General features: G+C 29.2%; 1 protein-coding gene across 4 annotated transcripts in view; it reads right to left on the minus strand.

The window, feature by feature from the left end:
• Positions 1–3,810: 3,810 nt before the first annotated feature.
• The window catches only part of LOC126836221 (aquaporin AQPAe.a), a 34,471-nt gene continuing 11,808 nt past the window's right edge, over positions 3,811–26,473 (minus strand). Inside the window, exons 1-7 of one of the 4 annotated variants that reach the window (XM_050569437.1) lie at positions 22,145–22,347; positions 16,436–16,635; positions 14,691–14,834; positions 13,541–13,750; positions 4,428–4,508; positions 4,212–4,292; positions 3,811–3,950 (exon numbers count right to left, since the gene is read on the minus strand). In XM_050569437.1, the coding sequence (XP_050425394.1) occupies positions 3,909–3,950; positions 4,212–4,292; positions 4,428–4,508; positions 13,541–13,750; positions 14,691–14,834; positions 16,436–16,635; positions 22,145–22,160 (774 nt within the window). In that variant the 5' untranslated portion in view covers positions 22,161–22,347 and the 3' untranslated portion in view covers positions 3,811–3,908. Of the gene's footprint in view, positions 4,293–4,427; positions 4,509–13,540; positions 13,751–14,690; positions 14,835–16,435; positions 16,636–16,715; positions 16,851–22,144; positions 22,348–26,473 lie in introns of those variants that run through there. The other 3 variants (XM_050569439.1, XM_050569436.1, XM_050569438.1) reach the window with 3 other exon arrangements.

Here is a 26,473-nt window from a genome sequence, read left to right on the forward strand (position 1 = left end):
AATATTGTACACGCTATTTACAATAATAACGTAAACTCATGAGAAGTACTGATAATAAGTAGTTGATTGACAATGGTTGGTGGTTATAACATTGCAGATGTGAGCTGTCTGATCAAATTTCTTTGACCACACTGTTAAACAGAAGGATTATGTTTTCATCTTTTTGGCCACACTGACATAGGATTATTGAAGTTTGTTAAAATGTATTTTCGTTAATTTTTAAATTAGGCATTTACAATATTATATTTCACATTGTTTATTTTCAATATTCACATATAATAAAACATATATTATACTCACGAGTTCAATTTTTCGCTGCCGTTTCGAACCAACTACATTTAGTGCTAAAGTCAATGTCCATTGGTCTACAACCACGGTCTAGCAGCTTTAACAATAGTGTTATACTTTAAGACCTCAACAATACGATGATGCATACAGTAATAATATCTAACTGACCATGCGGATTTATATTATTGTTAAATGTTATTAGTAATATTAAATATATACCCCGTTGGTTTGTTTATTAAAAATTAATGATTTCAGAAAAAGAAAAAAAATATAACTACAAATACATATAATAATATATTTTATTTCATTTACAAATATTATAAATAAATACACTCAATATACATTTTACACAATAGGTAATATATTTTTACACGATAATATGAAGTTTTACATAATAATAATATATTTTTTACATATTTTGTTTTTTAACAATTCACATGGATATTATAAGATTAATTATTACTGCTGACAATTCTTTTAACGTTATTCCCGTGACCTCTTGTGAGCGGAGAGGTAATTTTCAACTTTAAAAAGAATCAAAACATATTTCGGAGAAACTCAATAGCAGACACTAAACTAAATGGTTTATCAGCATCGGATATTCACCGTGAAATTAATAAGTTGATATAGATGACGTCATAAAAGAGTTAACAGCGTACCTGCTATAGTAACGCACGTCATTATGTTTTGCAAAACGAACTTGACGAACGGCTTTAAATGCACACTTTATCTCTTCGACGAATTCGTCAGCGTCCGGAAACATTTGTTCAGCTTTTACGTTTCTTAACGTTTTATAGACCCTATAAAAATTGATGTGTAACAATAAATTCGTGATTTTACTGACACTCATTTAGTGTTCAAACGTCAAAAATACCCATTGACCACTGTTGATTTGTCCAGAACTTTGACCTGGACCAATTCACCCAACAGTGTACCAACTTGTGTACGGGTGTACTTGCCACGACCGAATGCAATCATAATGACGACAACGATAAATGCGTCGTCGCCGAATTTTTGCCAAAATTCGGCGTTTTCCAATATCAACTGAGCGCATCTCTGCAATAACAAATACTTATTACAAATTGTACTACCGATAGAAATTATGAAATAGTTGACAATATGAAATTAATCTATAATAGCCCATAACTTCCATCAGACGGTGCTGTTGGCAAAATATGGTTTCTGATCATCAAGAAGACTAACCTTATAACACCTGTCTCTCAAATAGTAGTTGATGACCTTTTCTGTGATGTCCCACAGTGGACTGCCTGGGTCATCCGGCGAGACTTGAATGAGTTGGTTTTCGAATTTCAGGTGGTTAAATGTACCACTTACACTGTTCGTCATTTTTAATGGAATTGTTTTAATAGAAAAATCACAAAAAAATAATTTGACAATTATAATAATTGACCAACAAAAGTAATAATTGACTACTTAAACAAAGCCTGTATTTATATAGTAACGGATACTAATATTACTTTTTATCGGTACAAATTATTTTTTTATACCAGCATGTAATATAATTTTGAATAATGATTAAAATGAATATAATTGAAAAAGTATCAAGCTGTTATAACTATAAAAGTTATTTTTAAAAATTTAACATTATTCCAGTAGGCTGAAGTATTTTTTAATCTTTATTTTTATAAAATTACTATAATATCATATATTTGCCATTCGTTTGAACATAATTTTTTAGATAACGATGAATATTTTTGTGGTAGATTAGTTTTTTTTTTTAATTTAAAAATATCATAGATTGAATTATCATGTAAAACATTAATTGTTTAATTGTTTAACTATGTCATAAATGTCATGGGTTTAGTGATACAAATACATTTGTTTTTATTAATAGTACACCGAGTTTATCCGTCAGGTATTTTAAACAAAAATTGTTACACAAAATAAATTAATATTAATTTGTGCAGTAATTATAACAAACAAGGAATAGTATTCAACAGGTTATATGGAAAAGAATCATTAGGATTTAAGAATCGCGTTTTTCATTGTCGAGATGAATAATTGTGTATGCAAAACCTAAGAAAAAAAAAGAATGGCTTTTAGCTAGTAAGGTTCAGTTCCGTTTCAAAAATACAGGTGATTATTTAAATTATTTGATATTTATGCATTTTTTTATTTTCAGTCTTTATTGCATGATATCATTTTAATCTTATATTTTAGCCGCTGCGAGCATAGATATCTATTGTTTAGAGTCTCATGTAGAGTTCCCATTCATAGTACATCTTAAACTTCGATAGATAACATGTTTTTGGAGTTCGTTATATCGACATATTAATCAGTGAACTTTTATTTGGATTTTATATTGACACATCAGTGTGTTAGGATACAACACGCTAGTCGTCTTACATGTTTATTCAATTTTCCCATAACAAATGTTATTTTTCACTTTAGAGTGTTGAGCTTTACTTCATTCTCTTCGGTGCATCCAAAAGATATTTCAGGATAAGTTACTCGTTTGTATTATATGGATTCACTACTCAAAATGCTGTTTTTATGGAACGATTTACCGATATTTCAATCAGACAAAAGCTCATGTTTGTCTATTGACAATTCTGTGAATGTTGGTGTACGTGTAAGGTGAGATAGGAATACTTTTTTTAGGTATAAATGTATTTTTGATCCCTAACACGGTGAAATAAACATGATGCATGGATTGCCGTGTTGATTCTTGAGAGGCATCCAGCATCACGTTAGAAAATATTTTTAGTAAAGTTGAGTAGTTATGTACTAGAGAAGCTATTAAAAACAACGTTCCTTATAATATAATATACAACATCTTAACTCGTTAAACCTCTGACAACGGAGAAGTGCATTGAAATCTAAAAATATGGTCTACTGTTCTTTTCGATTAATCGCTAATTAGTATGTTCAATGTTTATTTTTGTATTTAATTTCAGAAAGTCTAAAGCGTACAGATCAACTACAACACATACGGTGCAGATATAAATACTTATTTTTTATTCAGCAAGGTAAGCAATGTTAAGCTAAGTATTAGTATAATAACTAATATACTCTAATACTAAACATTTTATTATAGAAGATAAATTAATTCGTACGCACTTAATTCGATTCGATAAAACGTTTTCATCATAAGACCTTTGAATGTTTATTTCCTTGTCAAATAGGTGTTGTATTAAGTATCTATTTTTTGAATAATGAGTGCTAAATAAATCGGTTTTATAACAGCTTAACATAGTCGTTGTAGTAGTGAATATTAATCTTATGAAAAAGAAAACTATACAGCAACGTACAGTGAATGGTAAGACATTTATCCATAATTAGAATCGAAATAGTCACTTGAGATAGAATCGACTTTTAAATAAATATACCTATATCCTGTCGTAATATGAGCATAGCCACCTAAATATGGTACATATTATATAACATATGTAGAGTCAACCAAACAAACACCACGAGGCGCTAGATAGTCAAAATACAATCGCGGCTGTACATACTAGTGTATATTATACTAGTGTGTCATTAATAGTTTTAAGGGGAAAACAATTGAAAAAATATGTTTATTTCATTTAATAGGTAATACAAATTAACAAACAGTATATCATCACGCACAGTATATTATTATCGCCATTACTTATTAACTAGGTTGCATTCAACGAAACTAACTGATGGCTTGATATCATCTAAAATGGAAAATAAGTTAAATAAGAGAGTTAATAAGTCGTATTTTAGGATTTTTAAAAGTATAATAATACAAATAATTTATGAATAGGTAACTCGGATTAATAATATTTAAACGTATTGTTAACATGTATACTATTTAAAAAAAGATTTATAAGATGTAAAAATTAATTAAATAAATATATATATATATATATATATATATCGTATAGATAAAAAAATAAATTAAATTAAATAGTTGTTCAAAGATCGTAGGAGCTTGCCTCTTCTGTGTGGCGCTTTAGTACAAAATGATGAATGAGTCCACCGAGTGCGCCGCCAACGATCGGACCAGCCCAATAGACCTGCGGATTTACAAAACGAGCAAAACATTTTAATAACGTTTATACCTACTCGAATTTGACACACAGAGTACATTGGAGGTTAAACGTTATACTTGTTCAATAATATAATAGTGTAAATTAAATCCTACTACTAACCCAATGGTTTGTCCAAAAACCGAGAACTACTGCGGGCCCCAAAGATCTAGCCGGGTTCATACTTGCGCCAGTAAATTGAATCTGCGAAACAAAATAGATTTCATTAACAACTCGTATAGCATATAATATTATCAAACCTTAAGGAGTAATCAATAATTATTTAATAAATATATATTTAAATTCGATATTGAATAACGTGTTTTAATTGATTAATCATTGATATTTATTAATTCAAGGTAACATTTCTTATCTTTATAAGATGTTTCGTTATTGTATTATTTTTACAAACTTTTAAGCATGTAAGAATAATAATTTAACTTGTTGACGCATGTCCGGCAGATTAAAAAACTTTGATTTGCAAACTTTAGCAATGTATATTTTTACATGTATTTATTGTACGTTTATAATATCATATGAATATTTTATTATATTTATTACAACTTGGCGTAAACTAATTTTAGTTCAGTTACCCGTATAGGAAACGATTGTTTCCAAACATTTTTATTTTAAATATAAAAAAAAATATACCAAACCGTGATTTAAAAGTAAAAAGAATATATATACTACATATTATAAACATCCAAGGGAATATTCTACACATAATAGATTACGGATTATTTTGCAAAATAATTGGTAACTACAAAATTAACAATTATTTTCTATTTATGCTGTAGATAATATACATAACTTATTATCAGTTATAGATTCTGTATTTTTTTTTAGATTTTCATTCATGTTTTGATTTGTAATCCATCTATTAACTTGTTTATCTATTTGTTCTCTACTACTTAACAATCAATTTCTTTACAATCGCAAAACATAAACTTGTTAAAGCTCGACCGCGGTATCATTGCAGACTGAATCTGAGTGAAAAACAAAAACAACTCCATTGAAATAACGACACACATCCGTCACCGGGTCGGCGAATCAATAAATTGTAACCGTAACTGTATAATTCCGTGTTTCATTCACGCACTACCCAAAACCATTTGTTATGAGACCGTGTACGAAATAGTGTAGGTATGTTACATGGGACACATAAACGCGTACACGTACATTCCATACAACAGCACAACTGAATACGAATCCAATCAGTGTTTGCCGTTTTAATGGTATTCAACACACGATCGTCACTTATTAAGATCCTTTCCCCGTCCGCCGCTCACAGCCATTCCCACAGGATAATATCCGTGCAAAGGAGCGAGCTACGGCTAATTGTATTTATATCAACGTTCTAATTTCATTGGACTTCCGCAAAACAGTAATGACGTTGACAGTTTTATATGTTCCGCCGGCTCTATATGTAATCTACAACAAGCCGTCCCACAAGAGAAAAACCGTTCACTCAAAAAACATTCAATTAGTCCGCCGCTTAATTATCTACAAATCCGTAAACTCCTACCCAAAACCGTAGAAGTATTGCCGTTAATTCGCAGTCAAAACGTATTATATTGATACATTGTAACCCGAATGAATTCGCTTTAAATCAAATTAATAAAATAAAAAAATCAGTAATAATCAGGTCTAGATATTGGAGACTAGCATAGCAATTTTAATACGAATATATTATACATAAATATAAATATATTACAATCATTTTAATGCTAAAAATATTAAAATATATACTTTTGTTTTCATGTCAAAAACACAACATTGAAATTGAGGGTCTGGAATTAATTGTTAATTATATTCAATCCTCTATTTGCCCCGGAACTAATAGTTTTAAATTTTATTGTTCAATTTATTGTGATTCGTCATACATAAAAAATCAATAAACTTAAGTACAATTAAAGCAATTTATTTTGGCATAGAAACAAGAAGTAACTAAAAATACTCAATTATTAATAGAATACATTTGATTTCTGGCATATTACGGATTCAAACTTTTTTTCATATTAAAAAAAGTGCTTATCGAATAAGGCAACCCAACTGTATGAGATTAAAATTAATGTTGGAGAATAGAACTTGTTGCGAGACTAGTAATAGTTTGAATAGAACATACAAAGTAACTTAATCTAACTTAACTCTTAACCGCACTCTACTATTTAGAGTACACAGACAAAAATAAACGTTTCAAAAATATTATTCACAAAATGTTTTAGTATAATGAAAGTGTTTCCAATGTTTTACTTATATTTTAAATATTATGACAACACGTAGTTATTTTAATAATAACATCAAAAATAATAATCATAATATTATATTGTTGTTTTAACAATATCAAGTTTGATGAAGTGTTTTAACATTCATCTCCAGCCAAAACATGATTTTAAAACATTATTTTTCTTGCTGTTCTGGTATCATAATATTATTTCATTCAATTCCCGGAGACTTTGATCTGTGGATGAAACGCTCTTCAGCGATCGCCTTGTGCGATTATATTTTTGCACGGTTTCCGTTGCCAGTAACTATCCGGTACGATCATTCCGCCATTGTGTTTGGACGTACAAAAACTTGTGTTTTCATGATTGACCTTGGCAGAAGTAAACAAGCGTATAGTCGCGAGTGCTCATCAAGAACCGTCCGACTATTTCCATCACAAACGGAGTGACACGCGCGTCATCGTGGCCGCAACTTGCAACACCGAATTGTTAACGATAATATGTCTAAAGAGATAAGTTTGTCGACGGTGCGTGTATGAATAATATGACCCAAGATAACAATTTGAATAATAGAAAACACAATAATCACATCCAATTGTTGTGTTGCATGCGTGTATTGACTGTAGTTTTTTTTTTTCAAAGCCGGCGCTGTAAAACATGATTTACTCTCTCACACACACACATACACAAAATAGTTACTATGTTGACAGCTGCGCGTCATAGGTCATAATACTTATATTCGGCTAAAACGCACATCATATTATTGCCTCTGAGCAGTTTGATGACATATTAAACCGAACGAAGACGTCAATATTATGGTCGTCTATATAGTGTCCACACCGTTAGTGCTCATCAATGTTAATTAATGTATTGATATAGAAAATTTTCTGCATATTATGTTTGATTCATTTCGAAACGATGACGGGTTATCATTGTCAAGATAACATGAGAAAATATTCATTTTAACTTTCGCAACAATACGGTACCGTAAAAGTATAATTTATGTAAACAGTAAACACGCTCTTACGATTCTAACGACCTAACGTTACATTATGTAATATTATGTTAATTGTCAAAATATAACCTTTATGATGAGAAACCTTTATTTGGCGGACTGTCCGCATTAATAGTAAATTAAAATGCGACCAAGTTAAATAATCTTAATATTATTGCTTTAATATTTTAATAACAAATTTAATAGACTTGGGATTGGTCATTTGAGTGCATTACTGAGATTACATTATTAGTATAGCGTAGTGTTAACAAACACTCCGAATTCGCATTATTTTAAGTAACTTTTAGTCTTAACAGTTGATAAATTATGTTGAGATTAATTGTTAGGGATACTGTTACTGTTACAACTACCAAGACCAAGTAATATGTCTTATGCTCGGATCCAAAGGTTAAAACCATATTTTATTGTCTAAACAAAACTGTAAACCCAAGTAAATTTAGTACAAGCATATGTTTGTGGATTTTCTATAAGGACTATTAAAACCAATTCTCCATTAATGAGTCTCGAATGAAAAATATGCCAGTTTATAAGACATTTATATTATATATTTAAATTCGATTATAGTTATAACTTATAAATAAATATATAATATTACAACTAAATGTGTTGAAGCAAATTAAATTATATTAATTTATATTTTATACTTTTGATATTTTTAGGATTCTGATATCTTTACATAAATTAAATGGATTCCACTATATTAAAAATAAATATGACTGGTCAAACTTTGAGCAACAATAATACATATTACATATATTTAACATATAATTAAGTAATTAATAACCTCACCAACGTTACCAAGAGGGTCGATCTTCTAACTTACACCCAGAAAGTAATTTGTTAAGAGATAATATCTATTAATGATGTACACGATATTGACAGCTGATCGGTGAGACAAGTTACACCTTAGACATAATTAGTTAATATTGCCAGTCAAGGTTTATTTACCTCTCGCCAAATCAAATTAGTGAATGCGTATGGAAGTACATGTAAATTAAAAAAACAATGGGATTATTAGGAAGCACAAGCTATATTTGGTTATTGTCTTTTATCATTTGTTTTAATTATTAATAATACAAAATTTAATTATATTATAACTCAGCCTGTACTTATTCGCTTCTTTTATTGAAATTATGTCGATGGTGAAAATTGTATGGTTACGGCTTAGCTATACCAGTATTTTAAAAGGATAAAAATAATAAACATCTAAACAAATAATCAATGTTTATTTATCTAAACATTTATCAAGATGGTGATGATTAATTACCGCTATAAAAATCTAATCAAAAATCAAACGGTAAATCATAATTTATAAGTTTCTTTATATCGTATTTTCTTAGTCATATGGTCTGAGAAACTAACCAAAACGTTATGATATCTCATTATAAGATGTAGCTTGTATGTATTATTTGTTATTATTAGTCGAAGCGATAGCAATCATATTAAATGTATAATCATTATGTTACTATAATACCTAACTAATTATTATTGCTTATAGTTTTGATTATACAAAAGGCCTCTGTAACAAAAAAAATGATATCTTATATATTGTACTAGTCATAGCAAATGTAAATTAAATCAAAATAATTGTGTTGTTATATTTTATATTTTTTCTTCACAGCAATTTATGGATAGATTTTGTTATTGAAATTTGTGTGATATCAACATTGGATTTTATTTCAAAATATAAATTTAAAGTCATTTTACAATATTAAAAACTATTGTAACAATGATTATAAAATATTATCGTTAGCTGCGTGGAAAAAGTTTGGAAATAATTCAGGTAAAATTTTCAAAATTTTAATATTCAAGGAATATTATTGAAAAATGTATTTTATTCGTATTTTTATGTAAATAATTTTTTTAAATATAGTTACAGTTATTATGTGTAGTATATAAATATTTTATAAATGTATTATTTTTTTAGAGGTTGGCAATATATCAATAACACAAAATATGATTCAATAAAAGCGTGCCAGTAATATAAATTTAAAAATTATACATTATTATATTTAATAACTGAGAAACTAATTAATATTATCGGGCGCTATGAGTCAATGGGGTTTGACGTGTGGTTGAAATTAAAAATAATATACGTGTGCATTAAAAAGATACGCTGTAGGGCAATTTAATTGCCTTGCGTTACGCTCAACAAAGATAATGAAATAAAAAAGCACGCGTTGTGCTGTTCTAAAAAAAAACCATTTAGTCAAACTATATTATTTGTGTACTTCAAACGTATCGTACATTTTGTGTACTTAAATATAATATACATTTGTATAATTCTCATAGAAGAATAGTGTTTTGGCGAAAGTTTTTGGAACGGCGGGTTAAATGAAAAGGGAAAAACTCGGCGTGCTTGGAATAAAGCCAAGCAGCCAACTATACAGTTTACTATTGCACTATACATGTAACTGGCGGATTTAATAATAACAGCTTAAGAAGAGTATAATATGTATACATACGCGGTGGAGAACTCCGTGTAGAAGAAAATAAGTCTACGGGTGTAATCTCCTCAAACGGTTACGGCGTGCAAAGGAGCAAAAAGAGCGTTTTGATTTTGATTACAACGCCGCGCCGGCGGTTTTGACACAATGAGTAGGGTAGAAAACGGTCGCTGTATAGTCAAAAATAGCCGGTACATGATAATATTACAATATAGATATACGTATTAACATATTAGGTACGTAACGGCCGAATTTATCGCGAGACACTTTAAGTACAAAATTGGGTAATGGAGAAAACGTCAGCTCTTGATAGATTTCCAGAGCTCACGGTCCTACACGCACAGAATATGCCATCAACACAATATGTCTGGTAGATGCGTTAAATAAATCTGTCTACTGATTTATTATCATAATGATGATATTGTGTTGTTGTTATTATTATATTTTTATACTCTTACAGGCGTACGTCGTGCCTTAATCTAGCTGACAGTGAATTTTTTTTTATATAAAGGTCGTTCGGTTCATCCTGACGATACACACACACACACGTCCTTCGCACTTGCTGTAGTACATCAACAAAAAAAAAAAAATCGGCATTTCCTGAGCCTCTTCACGGTATCTACACCGTCGACCGGCACCGTGCATTATTGACCTCGTTTCTATTGTTTATTTATAATAATATTATGCGCTCTTTTTTTCCACTAGATAGGTCAGATCGAAAGAGAGAGAGAAAATAAATAGGAAAAACAAATTATTATATATTAAACAATGTACATGACGTCACACCGCGTGTTACGCGTCAGTAGAGGCTACCGTGACGGGTTCCCAGGATAATATATATAATAGTATTACCTCAATATTCAGCGACGGGTAGTAAGGAATTTCATGCGATACTCAAACCGGCGTCATAGTAATGTTTATTACTTTTACTTAAACTCGGGCAACATGCGGTGGCGCACTTGTTATATTTTCGATGAAGGGTGTCGAACATTTTTTTTTTTTTACTCCCCACCTCTACCACCTTAGTACTATATAGAATGTACTTAAACTTACCCAAATCGAATTGTATTTAATTTAAGAAAGGCATGGCAGCTGGAACGCTATTACCCGAATTCTCATAATATCTCACATCTAGTCAAGTGCGAAAAATCACCTAGGTATAATCGAGTTCCGTGCTATTGAAGCCCAAAATGATATTATTCCAGTTGAGTTTCCAATATAACTATAAGTTTTAGTTGCCAACATATATTTTTGAGTTCCAATATATTTACATAATATAGTAGAGAGCTGAGAGACACTTAGTTTTTGATGCTTTTAAACGTCATGCAAACCACGCATTAAGAACTTAATAAACTTAAACAATATTTGATTTACTGGCCAAATGTCTAACTAAATTATAATATTCGCCAATGGAAAAAATTATTAATTACATCTAAAATTACAACTACTTTAACCTCTTGGTGCATATGTAGGCACGTTTGTCATTGATAGTCGAATAATAAGCTGACAGCGAATTGCTTAAGTCGTTCTATATTATTGTCGCAACAGCGGTTCTCTTTAAATGTTCAATTGCGGTTTGGCTCTCTCAGAGGTTAGGCTATACCGGTTGGATGCTCGTACAGTAAATCTAGTATTAATCGATTAGCACACGCCCAAGAAATGTAATACATCATATTATTAGTATTGTACACCATTGCGATATACATACTTTGAAAGCCATATTAAATTAGTTGCGACGGTTAAAGCTTATTTTTCGAACAACTCAAAGTACCGTTGATGAATCGTTTGGAACGGATTCGGTGACACGAACGGGTCCTAACGTCTGAAAGCCCAAGGTAAACTTTGGATTGGACATTCGTATTTAAAACCGCCTTAGAGCTACAGTAGAGATGGTATCGCGGAAGCTAGAGATGGTACCGTCACCGTCTCAATTGTGTGGACAATCCCAACACACCCAAAAACGTGGTTTCTACAAAGTTAATGGTTGTTTTCCATGTACTATCTACATCAATAGCCGAGATAATGTCGCTTCGCGGTTATCAGTGTACACGCAATCCCGAAGTACGCTAACTATACGTATATAGTATATACATTAGACGTATAATATGTTTGCTGTGCTGCCAAGCACAAACCGCTCAACGAGGAAAATAATAAAAAGACCATGAAATCCCAAGGTTTGTTTTTTATACCCTCAGTCTCTAACCTTTTTAATTCGGATTCATTTGTCCAGTTGTAAAAAAAATTTGAATTTAAAAAGATAAATTAAACATACACAGAAGAAAAACGAGCATCCCCGTGGCTCCAGTAATTATTTTTATGAAGGTGTTTCATTGCGAGTTATCAATAACGTAACCGGTGTCGAGTGTCAACAATTATTATTATTACTATTTTATAGAACAATAAGTATCCTTGTGGACTTTGAGGTTTCAATTAAAAACCAACGTCTTTTGTTAAGCTTTATAACTATTTGGTCGTATGAGAACGATTGGCAGTTAATTTTGTATTGTTTTTCTATCTGAATACAGTATTATTATTATACCATTATGAATAATGGTCGGAAACTAGGGCAAACACAGCTAATAGCAATTAGTTCCTCGTTTAACATTGAAAAATAACGATTATTCCGGTATTTATTTTGAAATCTTAATAGTCATTAAGAAGTCTTAAGTATTAGGGACTCGTTCAAGTTTTAGTACTTTTTTTAAAAAGTTTCGTATCTAAAGATTACATTAAATAACTTATATTATAATATAGCATAAAAGGTTGGACAATTTTTAAAGTCAAATTGGAAGCATTATTTTTCCTGGCTAAATGGTTACTTTTAAGGCCATCATTGTGCAAACTTATTAACTCAACGATTAACTAATTACTTTTCACGACAGAGTAACGTTAACTTAACAAGTTTTGTAAAATAACAAAGTTACTTTATTATTTTATAATCTAATTTGTACTTTGACTAGACAATGACAAATGCCTGAAATCACATATTTGCAATTTGTAAGCGAAAAAGAACACTTAACGTGATTGATTTATAATAACATTTTTTTTTAGTATACTACATCCGTCTAAGCTTTAACTTTTAAAATACTTTTAATAAAAGAACCTGCCGTTGTACAATATTGAAAACAGAGTAAGGACTAATGATTTCTGAACTAATTATCACATCCTACACGTCCTAGTTTTAGCGTTTACACTTGATATTAGTCATTGTACCTATACATGTGTCATTCATGTTAAAATAGATTGAGGGGTGTCGCGCATCGTTTACGTTTTTTTCCCAATGCAACGGTTACAGTTAAACTTATACAGGTATAGAACGACTTTTAGAGTCATGATAATAAAACCATAAAAATAAAAAATATTGTTAACTGTTCGACGAGTATACGATTGTTTTTATGTCGCCGTAAAATATTATTACCTACATTTGACGCAATAGTCACAATGGAAATGTGCATTGTTTTAATGTTAATCCTGATAAATGACACGGATGCATCCTGAAATACATACGGACTCGATAATAATTGTGTAACTTATTGTGTTTGTACTTACAGCAGCTAAGTGATTGGCGGCTATGGCAAGACCGATGGAGACAGATGGAGTTACAATGCTGCTTTTGCTGGATTCGTCGCACACTGAATGAATGACCAATATCAGTATAAGAGTAATTGTGGCTTCGACTACGAATCCTTGACTTGAGTCTAGTTGCTCACTTATATTGGTTTTGCCCAAACCTTTAGTTACTCCGTTCGGTGTGACAAACTTTAAGAAAACAAAAATTATTTTACTCTTGGCACATAAAAAAAAAATATATATATATATATTATATTACATCTTAACTGTTTTTAATTCAATAATAATAAAAGTTAAACCACAAGTTGAATAAAAGACCAATAAAGAAAACTCGTAATCATCAAAACGAGTTTTATGCTATAAGATGTCACGTTAAAACATACTACAGAAAAATAATAACAACGTTTTTCTTTTACCATCAAAGAAGCCTAAAATGAAAAAAAAACCTCATGACCCATAAACATGATGCTGCCTAGCTGATGACAAAACTTACATGTATAACGTTATGCAGTAAAATGTGAAACAAAAAATATTCTACACGTTGGAAATGTGTTGTGATGAAAATACTAATATGATATATTTTACAAGAATATGTTAAAAATCCGAATGATTAAATACGAATCACTACAATAAAATAAGAAAATTTTAAGTAAGCTTAGCGCCAATTAAAGTTATAATTGCCGTTTGGCATTGACACTGGCGGAGGAAAATGTAAATTAATTACCTATAATTTGACTTATAATATTAGGCTTATAATTGTTTTGAAAATATGTAATATGGTATTATTCTATTATATACATGCCATTAAAAATAATATCCATTTTGAACTTTAAATGGAAACATAGAAGGCCGATAATAATTTAGATGAAGGTTGTCCTCGTCGTAGTATATAATAAGCTTGTAAATCTATGGTGGAAAATCCCAATTAAAATGCATCTACTCTGAGGTATGAATACAATTTATATGATGAGCTAAGCAAATTTATTAGTGTTCATGGAAAAAAAAATAAATTTGTCAGACGGTGTAACACACTCAGTAAAATATACATGAGTATTTTTAAATTAATGTAAAAAAAAACTATAACAACATATACAAATTAAAATTAATCATAGACGTTAAAAAAACTTACATTAAGAAGATATACACCGGCAATAGCACCCAAACATTGAGCCACAATGTAAAGAGCAGATTTCAAAACCGAGCATTGGCCAGTGATCAAAAAGCTAACCGTGACTGCTGGGTTGATGTGACACCCACTGGTTTGACCAAAAATCTAAAATAGATATTATAGTAAAAACAAAATAATATAATAAGTACACACTGCACAGAATTATCATACATGTATTTTCGTCACCTAATATTTCAACCATAAACTAAAGTCTTAACACATGCACAAATATATATATATATATATATATAATTTTTTTTTTAAACTAAATTTTCAATTTACACAACGACGTTTACAACAAAAAATCATTGTAAAATCAAGTGTTTGTCAAACGAAAATCGAATTTAAATTAAGCCATAAATCATGACTATTTGATTAATAATGACAGTTAAACAGGTCGATTCCTCGTTATTCAATTTAAAAAATGTTAACAACATTCGTTTATTAAAATTGATTAAACTTAGGAAACGCTGTATATTATGCCGTTTCTCATTCATGAATATGTTTTATTAGGTACTGAATTTAGTAAATATTAAAACATAAGTAGTGCGTGCAACTAACTCTTTTAAATTGTATGTTTCTGTTGTTTTTAAAACTATATTCAATGTAAGATGTCCTTTTGTTCCCGTGTTTGAAAATATGATGTTTAAAAATACGTAACTTGAAAGCAAGTGTAAGTAAAATATGGTAGGCACTGCATAAAAAAATATATATATCTATTTTGTCACACGAATAAGGCATTGATACGGTAAATCTTGGAAAATAATTTAACAAAAACTTCGTCATACGTATTCTTTAAAATATTTTATGTATTTTCAACTGTAGATACAATCGTCATACGTTAGTAAAATTACAAAGTTATATTCTGAGATATAGTTTTCAATTAGTGCTTTTTGTGAATACTTTGTCGACCAATGAAACACATGTTACTTACATTTTTTTTATATGCTAAATATCATAAATACTCGATACTTATAGTACTATAAAACTACAGTTATATGTTATTATTACTACTAGTATACTACATATACTAACAGTATGTGTTTTTAGTTCAATTTTAGTACCCGGCTTTAAGATTTGAACTGCACCTATAATTCTAAAAAAAAACGTAACTACTTTGGAGGAAAAATAAAATATTATTTTTTTTCCTAATTTGTATGATAGTATAGGTACATTAGGTAGTACTGGCAATAGGTAATCATGGATTATTACTTATTAGTAACCATTAATTAATATTTAACAAGCTATTAAGCTATACTAATTTTAGACCAATCAGCGATACAATTATCGGCTAATTACTTTATTGTTCTAATAATTGGAAAATAAAATAATCAAATTTAAAACCATACCAATTTATTTATTATTACCTTTTTAGAAATAATAGTTTTAATTGATTACATACTATATTGTCAAAAACATCGTTATTTGTTTTTGTATAAGGTTGTTGTTAAAGCTACATTTGATTTATATTTTTTGATATCAAACGCCTCTGTAAAAGCAGATGGTACAAATTATGTGCCGTATTACAACAATAATATTACAATATATTTGAATATCGTTGTGTTTAATAGAACCCGAATTATATATTATTTTTTTTTCAAAACCTGTATTTGCCATCTGCCGTTCTATTGGCGTGAACTTTATACAGAACACTAACTAACGGTTAATTAAGCAGTTCAAAAGCCTAGTAATGGGTGTTTGGTTACCTGGACCAAAGTAGCGATTATAAATCCAAACGTTAAAGCGATTTGAATAACACCAGACGAACCGAGCTGTCCGTTCAGCCACATTATGCTACCGCAGCCGACGAACAAAAGCATAGCCGTGCCTAGGAACTCGGCCAGCAGCATTCTCCATATTTTGTTGTTGTCGGATACGTCGTCCATTGTGATCATACCATGTACAACTAAAATTAAAATTCAATTAAAATTATTTTACAACAGTGAACAGCGTTAAAAACTGCGAGAATTTGTTTTATAACAATACTTATTATAATCTATAGAACACAATGTTTTTAAATAGTCGCTAAAGTACAATATTAGGTGTACACTAATCCTATGTATGGTTATTAAACGTAAAGCGATAGTCGTAGAACGACAAGCTGGTAAACCCAATAATGTTGACAACACATTAAACACAGCTAAAATGCTACCGTACATAAGTGTCACCGGCGGCAGCATGTATACAATGTATTAATTTTCATATTGCCATAACCTGTATAGCGGTATTTGCATAGTAGTGAAAAAACAACATTGCCGCATATCACATATGTAATATATGTAGGTACACACACACACATATATTATTGTATTCATTTTTATTTTCACATAGCAACAAATGCTCAGTGAAAACACATTGACAATAAAAAACTAATGAAACGAGTGTTAAAGCATTTGTTTGTGAATAATAAATAATAACACATTTATAAATAATATAAAGTTAACGCGACCACTAACTTGAGAAAAACTTGAGGAAAAAATCATGTTTATAGGTATTCTAAAGTTCTCTCAGATATTGTCTTTCATTTAATGAATATTAAACGTTTAACCCGTATAACACGCACGCTTTGAAATGCTAATATGGTCATATGAAACAAACAAAAACTGCAAAACTTTACTAATCAAAATGAATAATATGGTTTACAGAATACATTTCCATTTGCAAAACTTAAATAGCTGCTAACTGTAAGATCACAACGCGGCTCCCAAATATGACCTGAACCTGATTACGTCCTAGTTCTAGTTATACAGAAATATACTTATTCAATATTGTCTACGATAAAGCTAAAGTTATTTAATTTTTATAACTTCTATAGTTGCTAATGCTTGATTTATTTTTTATAAGACCTCTAAAAACGTTCAACGATTGAGCGTTAATCACAATTGAAACAAATGAAAACTTACACAGCTCTGACTGTCCAAAATTAAAGTATAATTAAAAAGTTTCTTATAACACTTATTGTAGTGGTACGATTTACTTTTATTTAAACTTTTGTTGTCAATGTTTATAAAGTGTTCATCAGTTACCACTACAAAGTAATAAAATAGTTAAGAACAGCTGCTGCTAAATTTTAGTTAAACATAATGGTCGACATTTTGTAACTTCCATTTCAAAAAAAATAACCTCAGTTTATCACTATTTATATTTTGGTTTATAATTGTTTTAATAAAATGTCATTAAAACCGTTTATATATAAATTTTCTATTTCCCTAACAGCACAAAAAATTTAAGATCTCACTAAATTCCCAGGACGGTGTATGAAGACTTACAAACGTTCAAGACCGTCCTGTAATTTCCTACGCTTTTAAATTAGTGTTTCTGTAAACAAAGCGTAAGATCGAGTGTTCAGTCCCGGAGTTTATTCATTCTCTGATGACGTCACAACATGTACAGTAAGAATTGTATTTATAGAACTGTAATTGATAATTAAACAGATAATTTTTACAAACTACAGAGAGAGACTAAAGAGATGAATTGAACGTTTTTGTAACTGTTATACTGAACAGTTTTCAATACTACTTACTAGGGTACAAAATATGTACTTTTGATTTTTAAATAAATACAAGATTGTAATTATTAGTATTTTTTATACAGGTGTATAAACTGATACTTTTAGTAGTATTGTAATTTGAAAATAATTGACCAATTATTACACGTTGTGGTTAATATAATATGTACTCCGTCATAGAGAGTGTACCGCGTACGCGCTCAGCGCTACACAGTCTACATAATGGGGAAGGCATTGTCATTGTTGTACTTAAAATGCGCTCATTTTGAACATTTGTTTTGTTTGAGTAAACACGGTCGGTGTAAATATTCACGCAGGTGTGAAAAAACTGAATGTATAGCACCGCCGGTCGTTGATAACATCCCTAGGAGCAAACAATAATTTAAACAAAATACCTAACCTATATAATTAAAATAAAATGTTTTATAATAGAAATACATAGTGCTTGTTGTTTCACTCTGGACGGTTTATCAAAAACGGCAAGTCCTAATTCCACTGCGATAGTTCTAATATTATATTTTGTTTAACCAACAATATAATGTATAAGTGATATTATAAATATTTTTATAAATATAATATATTTAATCATAATTTAACATATTATTACAAATACCATGCACAAGTATAAAAATACAAATTATAATATTTAGCTTTTAATTATATTTAGGTTATTTTCTACCTGATAACACCAAAAATTAAGACTTTCAATCATAATACAACTAAAAAAAAAAAAAGTATGTACTGTTACGGTGTTGGGTCTTTTTAAATACTAATACCAATAACTAAAAATAGTAATATAATAATTATACAAATTTGTTACTTTTAAAAATCATCGAGTACACGTGTTTCTTGTTATTGGTGCATATTAAATTGTGCAATAATCTTAAATTAATTAAAATAAATGTAAAAAGTCCAAACTGTTTTTGAATAAAACAATACGATATTATTTAAATACAACTGCAATTTGTAAAATCTCAAGGAATTACTTTTAGGGGTTAAAACGGAGGTAAAGTAACCGTTATAATTTGATGGACCTATAGCACTTGACCAACGTGTATGAGGTTATTACTAAGGCGTAAGTGGTTGTTTCCAACATAAAACGGTTTTTATATCGTTCTCAGTTTAAATTTTAAAGTCAGTTATGTTAAAGATGACTAAGACAATCATAATACGAAGAATCGGATGAGTGCTTATTATCTGGCAGCTCTAAACACGCTCGTCTCAACTGTTTATTTTTGGAATACGAAAACTCACCGGACAAGGAGAGGACACTATAAGGCTCATAACGTACACTTAGTATTAATGAGTTTCTGCCATTCGGTCCGGGGTCTATTTTCTACTTATACCAAAATTATAAGTTAAATCGATTTCATGGCACAATAAAGAAAATATGAATATTTAATACACAATTTATCAGCTAAACTAGAAAAAACCATTAAAATAAATGTCAACTATTCGATAAAAACTTGCATTTTTTATTTATATTAACAATTCGATAATATTTTATCTCTTTTAAACACGTCGTAAATTCAAAAATAAACTCATTACTTCATATAATTAAAGTATTTAAAAGTAGACAACTTATGAAAAATATGCTACATTTTACAGTTTTAGATATTTGAAACTATTTAATACGGCCGCATTCATAGTTTTGGCAACCTTAAGAAATTGATTCTTTTTTCTTTTTTTATAAAATACCTACATTAATTATAATTGTACAGACCTAATATCAACACAGGGCCTTGACTCTGAGTGTCATAAAGTATATTAGAAACATTGATTATAGTGTAAAATACTAATTTAATAAAATACGATTGATATATTTTATTTAATCTTTGGTTGAAGTTACGGGCTCTATAACAACTTGCAGGATATAGTTTTGCAAGTCAATAAATTATCCTGCCCTTTAATGACGCCAATCAACGGTGAATTTAAAACACAAACATCAATACTAATTGTTAAATAATAATAGAAATAGGAAATTAAAAATAGAAATGCCTTCATAATAATAAAATATCATTGCGGTTAAGTTTAAAACGAATTCCAAACGCAATTTTCAGTATACTCGAGATAATTTTTAAAAAAGCGAGCAAGTGTACTTTTATTGTGTTGCCTACAATAATAGTAACGGCTTAAAAAAAACCATTTCAAACAAGACGCATAACGAATTTCGTTGCCTTATCTATGCACTCGGTGTTTTTTTCTGAAGGTTGTACTTCTTTGTCGGACAATAAAATAGAAGTGTTCCGTTGTATTACATTTTTGCGGAAACAGTTGTACACATATTATATATAATAATAGCCCTCTCTAATTGTTAGTATTCCTACATAAAAAATGTAAATAGCCGTGGAATTTTACAAAGACCTAAATTTTAGCATTAAGGCTAGATAAAAAAAAAAAAAACACAACATTACTCTAAATCCAATGACACTCTGTGTCTGAACTTGGGACTTAGATGCGTAGAATATTTTCCGTTGCATCAATTTATTCATTGGCAGCGCACATTATATTATCTTAATGCAATAATTAATTATGACTGAACAACAATAATAATTAAGTAATCGTTATAATCGACCCGTGATAACAGTATGAATCGAATGTTGTTTATAAGACATATTTATACTTCTATGTAATTTTTATACAGCTACATGTCTTTGGATTTGTTTGTGCCATGTTTATGGTCTATTATAACATGATTACATTATTAAAACGTTTTAATAGCTATTATCCAATGAAAGGTTAAAGATTTTCTCATTTTTAATAATATAGTACTATAAACTATTGTATGTGATTAAAAATACAATTTTTACTTGCACACATTATAGATTGTATATTTTAACAACAATAATTGCATTCTAGTCTGCCTGTGAATAATATTTTATTCTTGTACTGCTAGTGAAATTCAATTCACATAAATAACCGCTGTTGTCTGAATGTAAAACCGAGAAAATGTATAACACAACATAATTATTTTTAAACATGTATGACAAGATCATTGTATAGCTGTTGTCGAGAGTCATTGTTGTTTGACATATTACTAATAGGAAAATATTAAGAATCTTATTTATAAATTATTTAATGTTTTTAACGGTCAACTTGACATAGTAATTTGTGTACTATCTTCTTTATGATTTCATATAAGAGTTAGGTAGCAGGTCGTCGGCGAAAATAATCGTATATGTTTTCCCAGGAAAAATATATATATAATTTTATTGTGTCTAATTCACCTATATTATTATTGTAGGCCTTAAGAAATACTTAACATATTTGTGTTGCGTCAGTCGTGCATCTTTGGTCGTGAATAACATTATTGTTTCATCTTGGTTATACCAAATAAAAACGTATAGTAATGAAATTAACCTTCAATGTAAAAATGAGCATTTACTATAATATTATACTAAGCGTTTATATCATGTATTTGAGTAATCTAGTTACAATTATTTGGCCTTAATAATGGATGGGTGCGAGTATTAATTACTAAAACGAGATAAGTGTTCAAAATAATTTAAAAAAAAAACATTTTAACTTGTAAAATAACAGGAAACAATAATATGAACTATCAATGTACAGTTGGCTGACCTTATATGATTTTCGTTCAAATGCAACGATAATATTTCGATAAAAAATGTTTGTGTTGTCGTTTAGCTTTTCAATTAATCAATTTCGCTGAGAATAATGTTATTACAGCAATAATAATATACACTCGAGAAACTTAAAAGTAATATCATTTTTTCGAAAGCGCGGTTAGTATTTTTTTTTTGTACCGATATCAAAATAAAATAAAAGACTTAATTTTTGGAATTTTGCGTAATTTGATATTTGGTTTCAGTATATTATTATTATTATTGCTGTGCGTGCATTTCTTAAGAAAAACTTGGATTAACGTGCGTTAACATAATGATCTCACCTTTTGATCTAGGCATGATGAAGTCTTAAGAGTATATGGTTTTTCTCGGTCGGTTTCTAAATGTAGTTACAAAGTAGAAAAACAACAATTTGTTTGCAGTACGAATTTGTGATCAATAGAATCCAACGGAAACACGCGCACTGTATACACCGTGCAATGCATTTGAGCTCCTATGCCATGCCAGTGCCAGTAACAGGTGTCACATCGGCGTACACCTAATAATAGGCGGGACAGCCCTATAGACTTCCCCTTCCTCATCTTTGCCGGCGACTCACGGCTCGTGAGATAATTTTCAGTAGAGATAACGCTAGCGAATATGATTTTTAGTGGGGAAAAAATACACATTTAAAATTAATTCATCTGTATAATATTAATGACTTCCCACATGTCGAACAGTGTGTATCGTCTCTGGCCAGTTGTGGTGTATATTATTATAAAAAAAAATAATAATAATAATATTCAAGTACAGTTTTCTAAGTAAATAATAAAGTATAAACATATTTTACTTTGGATGGAAATATTATACCTACTAATAATGATTAGTCACACGTTGAAATGGAATTAAATTTCAGAGCCTAAAAAAACACTGATGATAATTACTGCAGCTGTTTAATTTGATTTAAAATTATATTATAGCAATACTAACCATGTCTCAGAAGTCATGTTAAATACACGTTACGGATAAGAAATCGAACAACTTTAACCGCATTCCTTATTCCGAGTATCCGTTAATTTGAATTACACTAATGGTTATTTTTGTTATTCTTGTACGAGTACTATGTTTCCAAAAATGATAAATTAAATAACTTTGCTTATATTGTTGAATGTTGCAACTTGAAGATGTTTGATTTTGTACTTGTGTTAAGTATTGTAGGCTTCATTAAATTTATTAATAAGAAAGACAGCATAGTAAGGTCTGAGGTATCACAGGGTTTTAAAAATTGCTATGACTGAAGTTGATAAAACTTTCATATTCATATTTATACGATAATTTACAGCCTTTTCATTACTTCAGCTACTACCTAACGTTAAAATAACTAAACGATAATTAAAATTGCATAAGTCATAACATGTTTTATCAGTCGCCCTTAAAGCTTACTAATTACATTTAAGTGGTCGAGAGCTTATATTATTTATGATGCGTTAAAAAAAAATTAAAATCGCTCCCATTAATGCTTCATGTATAGAATTACTTGAATTATAAGATTACCAAGATAAAGAAATACCATACATTGTCTCCGAAACTTTGTAGGACACCTTCATCTTGGTGAACGTTTAAATTATAATATAAAAATAAAATTCGTAGTAATGTAATTTATTAGTTTAAGGAAACATTATTAAAATATCCACGAACGTTTAAAACCAATTTTTCAACCCTAGAACTATATATATATAACTAGAATTATTGCTACATTCAGGTTTCCACTGTGTATTATTATTCTTTTTTTAATAAGTTTATTTAAGAGGACACCATACCCTTTATTTATTAAGGAGTTAGGTATAGGCAATTTTTTGCATAATCTTAGTTTAAAGCTTAAACTGTAATGTGTAGTTATTAGTTTAGTACATGAACTCTTTTTTGGGCGTTAGTTTATTTTTTTGGACTATCATAGCATCCTTGACAGTGATTTTAAATATTGTTTTATTGAAACATAGTTACGCAGAATGCGTTTTCCGTTGATTTTAGAGTATACAATATATATAGTTCATGGTTATTTTTCAGAGCAATAATACCTATTATGAAATCGTAAGATAACAACATTTTGGAGACAATGTCATATGCGATTTTGAAAATAATAGCGTGAAAAAAAGTTATAGCTATTTTTAAAAAAAGTAGTAAAATGTGTTTATATATAAAAGGATATGACATTGTCTCCAAATTGTTCATATTATTCGATTTCATATTAGGGGTTTTAGCTCTAATTCAATCATGAACTTAGTAAAACACATTCTGCGTATGTATGTTTTAACGCTGGAAAATTGAGTGCATAACCTCTTCAGGTTTCCACGGTTCTATAGATAATAAATATCCCTAAATATTCGATCATCGTTTTGGAATAGATCAGCAAATATATATCTCTGTAGAAAACAACATAATATTTCTGTTTAAACGCCGGCCTAATAATTTTTACTGATTAGGTACGTGTTGTGCAATAACAGACATTTATAAAAAGTTATAGACGTCATACGCTTTAAAATAATAATAAAAATGTGTTCATAGTAAAGTGTGTAGGTCAAAGCAAAATGGCCACAGAAAAAACAAATTGATGACGTTAAAAAGAGTAAAACTTTATCTAGGTTCTCTTGTCGGTATTTTTAGAAAACTTATATTTGACCATAATACAAGCGTCAAGCATTTAAAAAATTTAAAAAATGTCAAAATTTAAATATACATTTTAAATGTTGAGTTAGTAATATTAAAAAAAGCCGACAAGAGAACCTAGATAAAGTTATCGTTATTTTCGATGTAAAAAAAAATGTCTATGAATATTACTTAGCCATAATGGAGAAAATTATAGTTATGCTATTCTATGTAGCTATGATAGTCTAAAAAATAAACCAACTACCAAAAAAGAGTCCTAAATTAATAGTTACACATCACAGTCATAGATTAAATAAATAATTATATTAAATATGGTGTATATTTAATTTATGTCACAGTTCAACCTATTTAGATTGAAAATTTGCAAAAAAAAATTGCTTATAATATCTAACTCTTTAATAAATAAAGGGTATGGCGTTCTTTTAAATAAACGTATTAAAAAATAGTAATAATACACAATGCAAATCTGAATGTAGCAATAATTTTCTAGGGGTGAAAAATTGGTTCTAAACGTTTGTGGATATTTTTATAATGTTTCCTCAAAATGAATAATTCATATTACAACGAATGTTATTTTATATTATAATGTAAATGTTCACCTATCCACTATGAATCAATAATCATCCTCGATTGACTTGTGTTTATGTCAATACTTAATAGCTTAATAGCATAATAACTTAGCTGGAATAAAATATTAGAAAAAGAAAATAATAATAGGGGACAAAAAAAGGCTATCTGCGCTTTGTACAACTAATGAGTTGCATAAAACAAACATTTGACCTGTAAATTATAAAATACACACTATACAATAGTAAGCTTATTACGAAATATCCATATTAATCAGTCAGTATTACGGTGATAATGGAACTTAATATGCTAAGCCAACGCAGCGGTAAATTTGTATTATATGAGGGTTACCAATTTGAAATGCGGGAAAGCCTGATATTGCTGTTGTAAAGCGCTGTACACTACAAACATGCATTACCAAACAGCTATATTTGGATGAAGGTACGAAAATGTTCAAAGACGCGTTTCCCCCACCTATCGCACAGTAATTTATCAGTACATGTTATTTTAAATAGTGTTAAACAAAAAAGTAAACATTTTTTTGATAGGTCACAAAAGTCAATTTGAACGGAAATAAAAGCTGTACCAAAACTTGAATACAATAAATAGTGTAGATAATAGGTACAACCGAAATAATTCAAAATCTACCGTACAAATTACAAACGAAATCGATTCCTTTTTTAACTTTTGTTTCTAACAAAGGTAGGAACATGGTTCTTTTGTAAAATATTGAGCATTTTGTAATAATACTTTTTTACACAATATCCAATTTAAAATAATTATTTATGTTAAAAATGAATTTAAAAAAATGTTAATTTTACACTTTTGGATTTTAATTATCTGACTTTCTGAATTATCTGTCTATGATTTTATAAACATTTTATCAAGTAATAAAACATTTATAATATATTGAGTGATTCCATTAACTATACTAATGAGTATTTTATATGACCACCATAATATATTTAAAAATCTTTAAACAGTTTCAAATATAAATTTATTGTAAACTCAATTCTTTGTTGACACCCAAAAATAAAAGTAAACATAACCCAAAAACAATATTGAATATTCCATAAATGAATACACTAATGCACTATCTCAGGATTTACATTTATTAAAAGTATCCCCATTAACATAAAAATATACTTGATGTATTTTTTAAGCTATTCAATTCATAACTATTATATCGTAATTATTAAAATACATTTTTCTGAGCTCAGTTAGTCCATTTATCTGTGGCCAGACCAATCAAATGTGTTCAAAGAGCAGTTGGCCAATAACCAAAAATAGCATTAAATGAAAAAAAAGTAAGTATTAAATAATATGGTTAATATTTATGGTTTTCACTAAAGTTTATTTTTATTGTAACTAAACTAACCGTTATATAATATTCTAATACAAATTAATATTAGGTATATATTAAGTTATTTGATTTTTAT

The sequence above is a fragment of the Adelges cooleyi genome, unplaced genomic scaffold, assembly GCF_023614345.1.
Source record: "Adelges cooleyi isolate 19-005CV unplaced genomic scaffold, UGA_ACOO_1.1 ACOO_flye_CR_arks_rails_tigmint_CR_PRNA_23, whole genome shotgun sequence".
In the NCBI taxonomy this organism is placed as follows: Eukaryota; Metazoa; Arthropoda; class Insecta; order Hemiptera; family Adelgidae; genus Adelges; species Adelges cooleyi.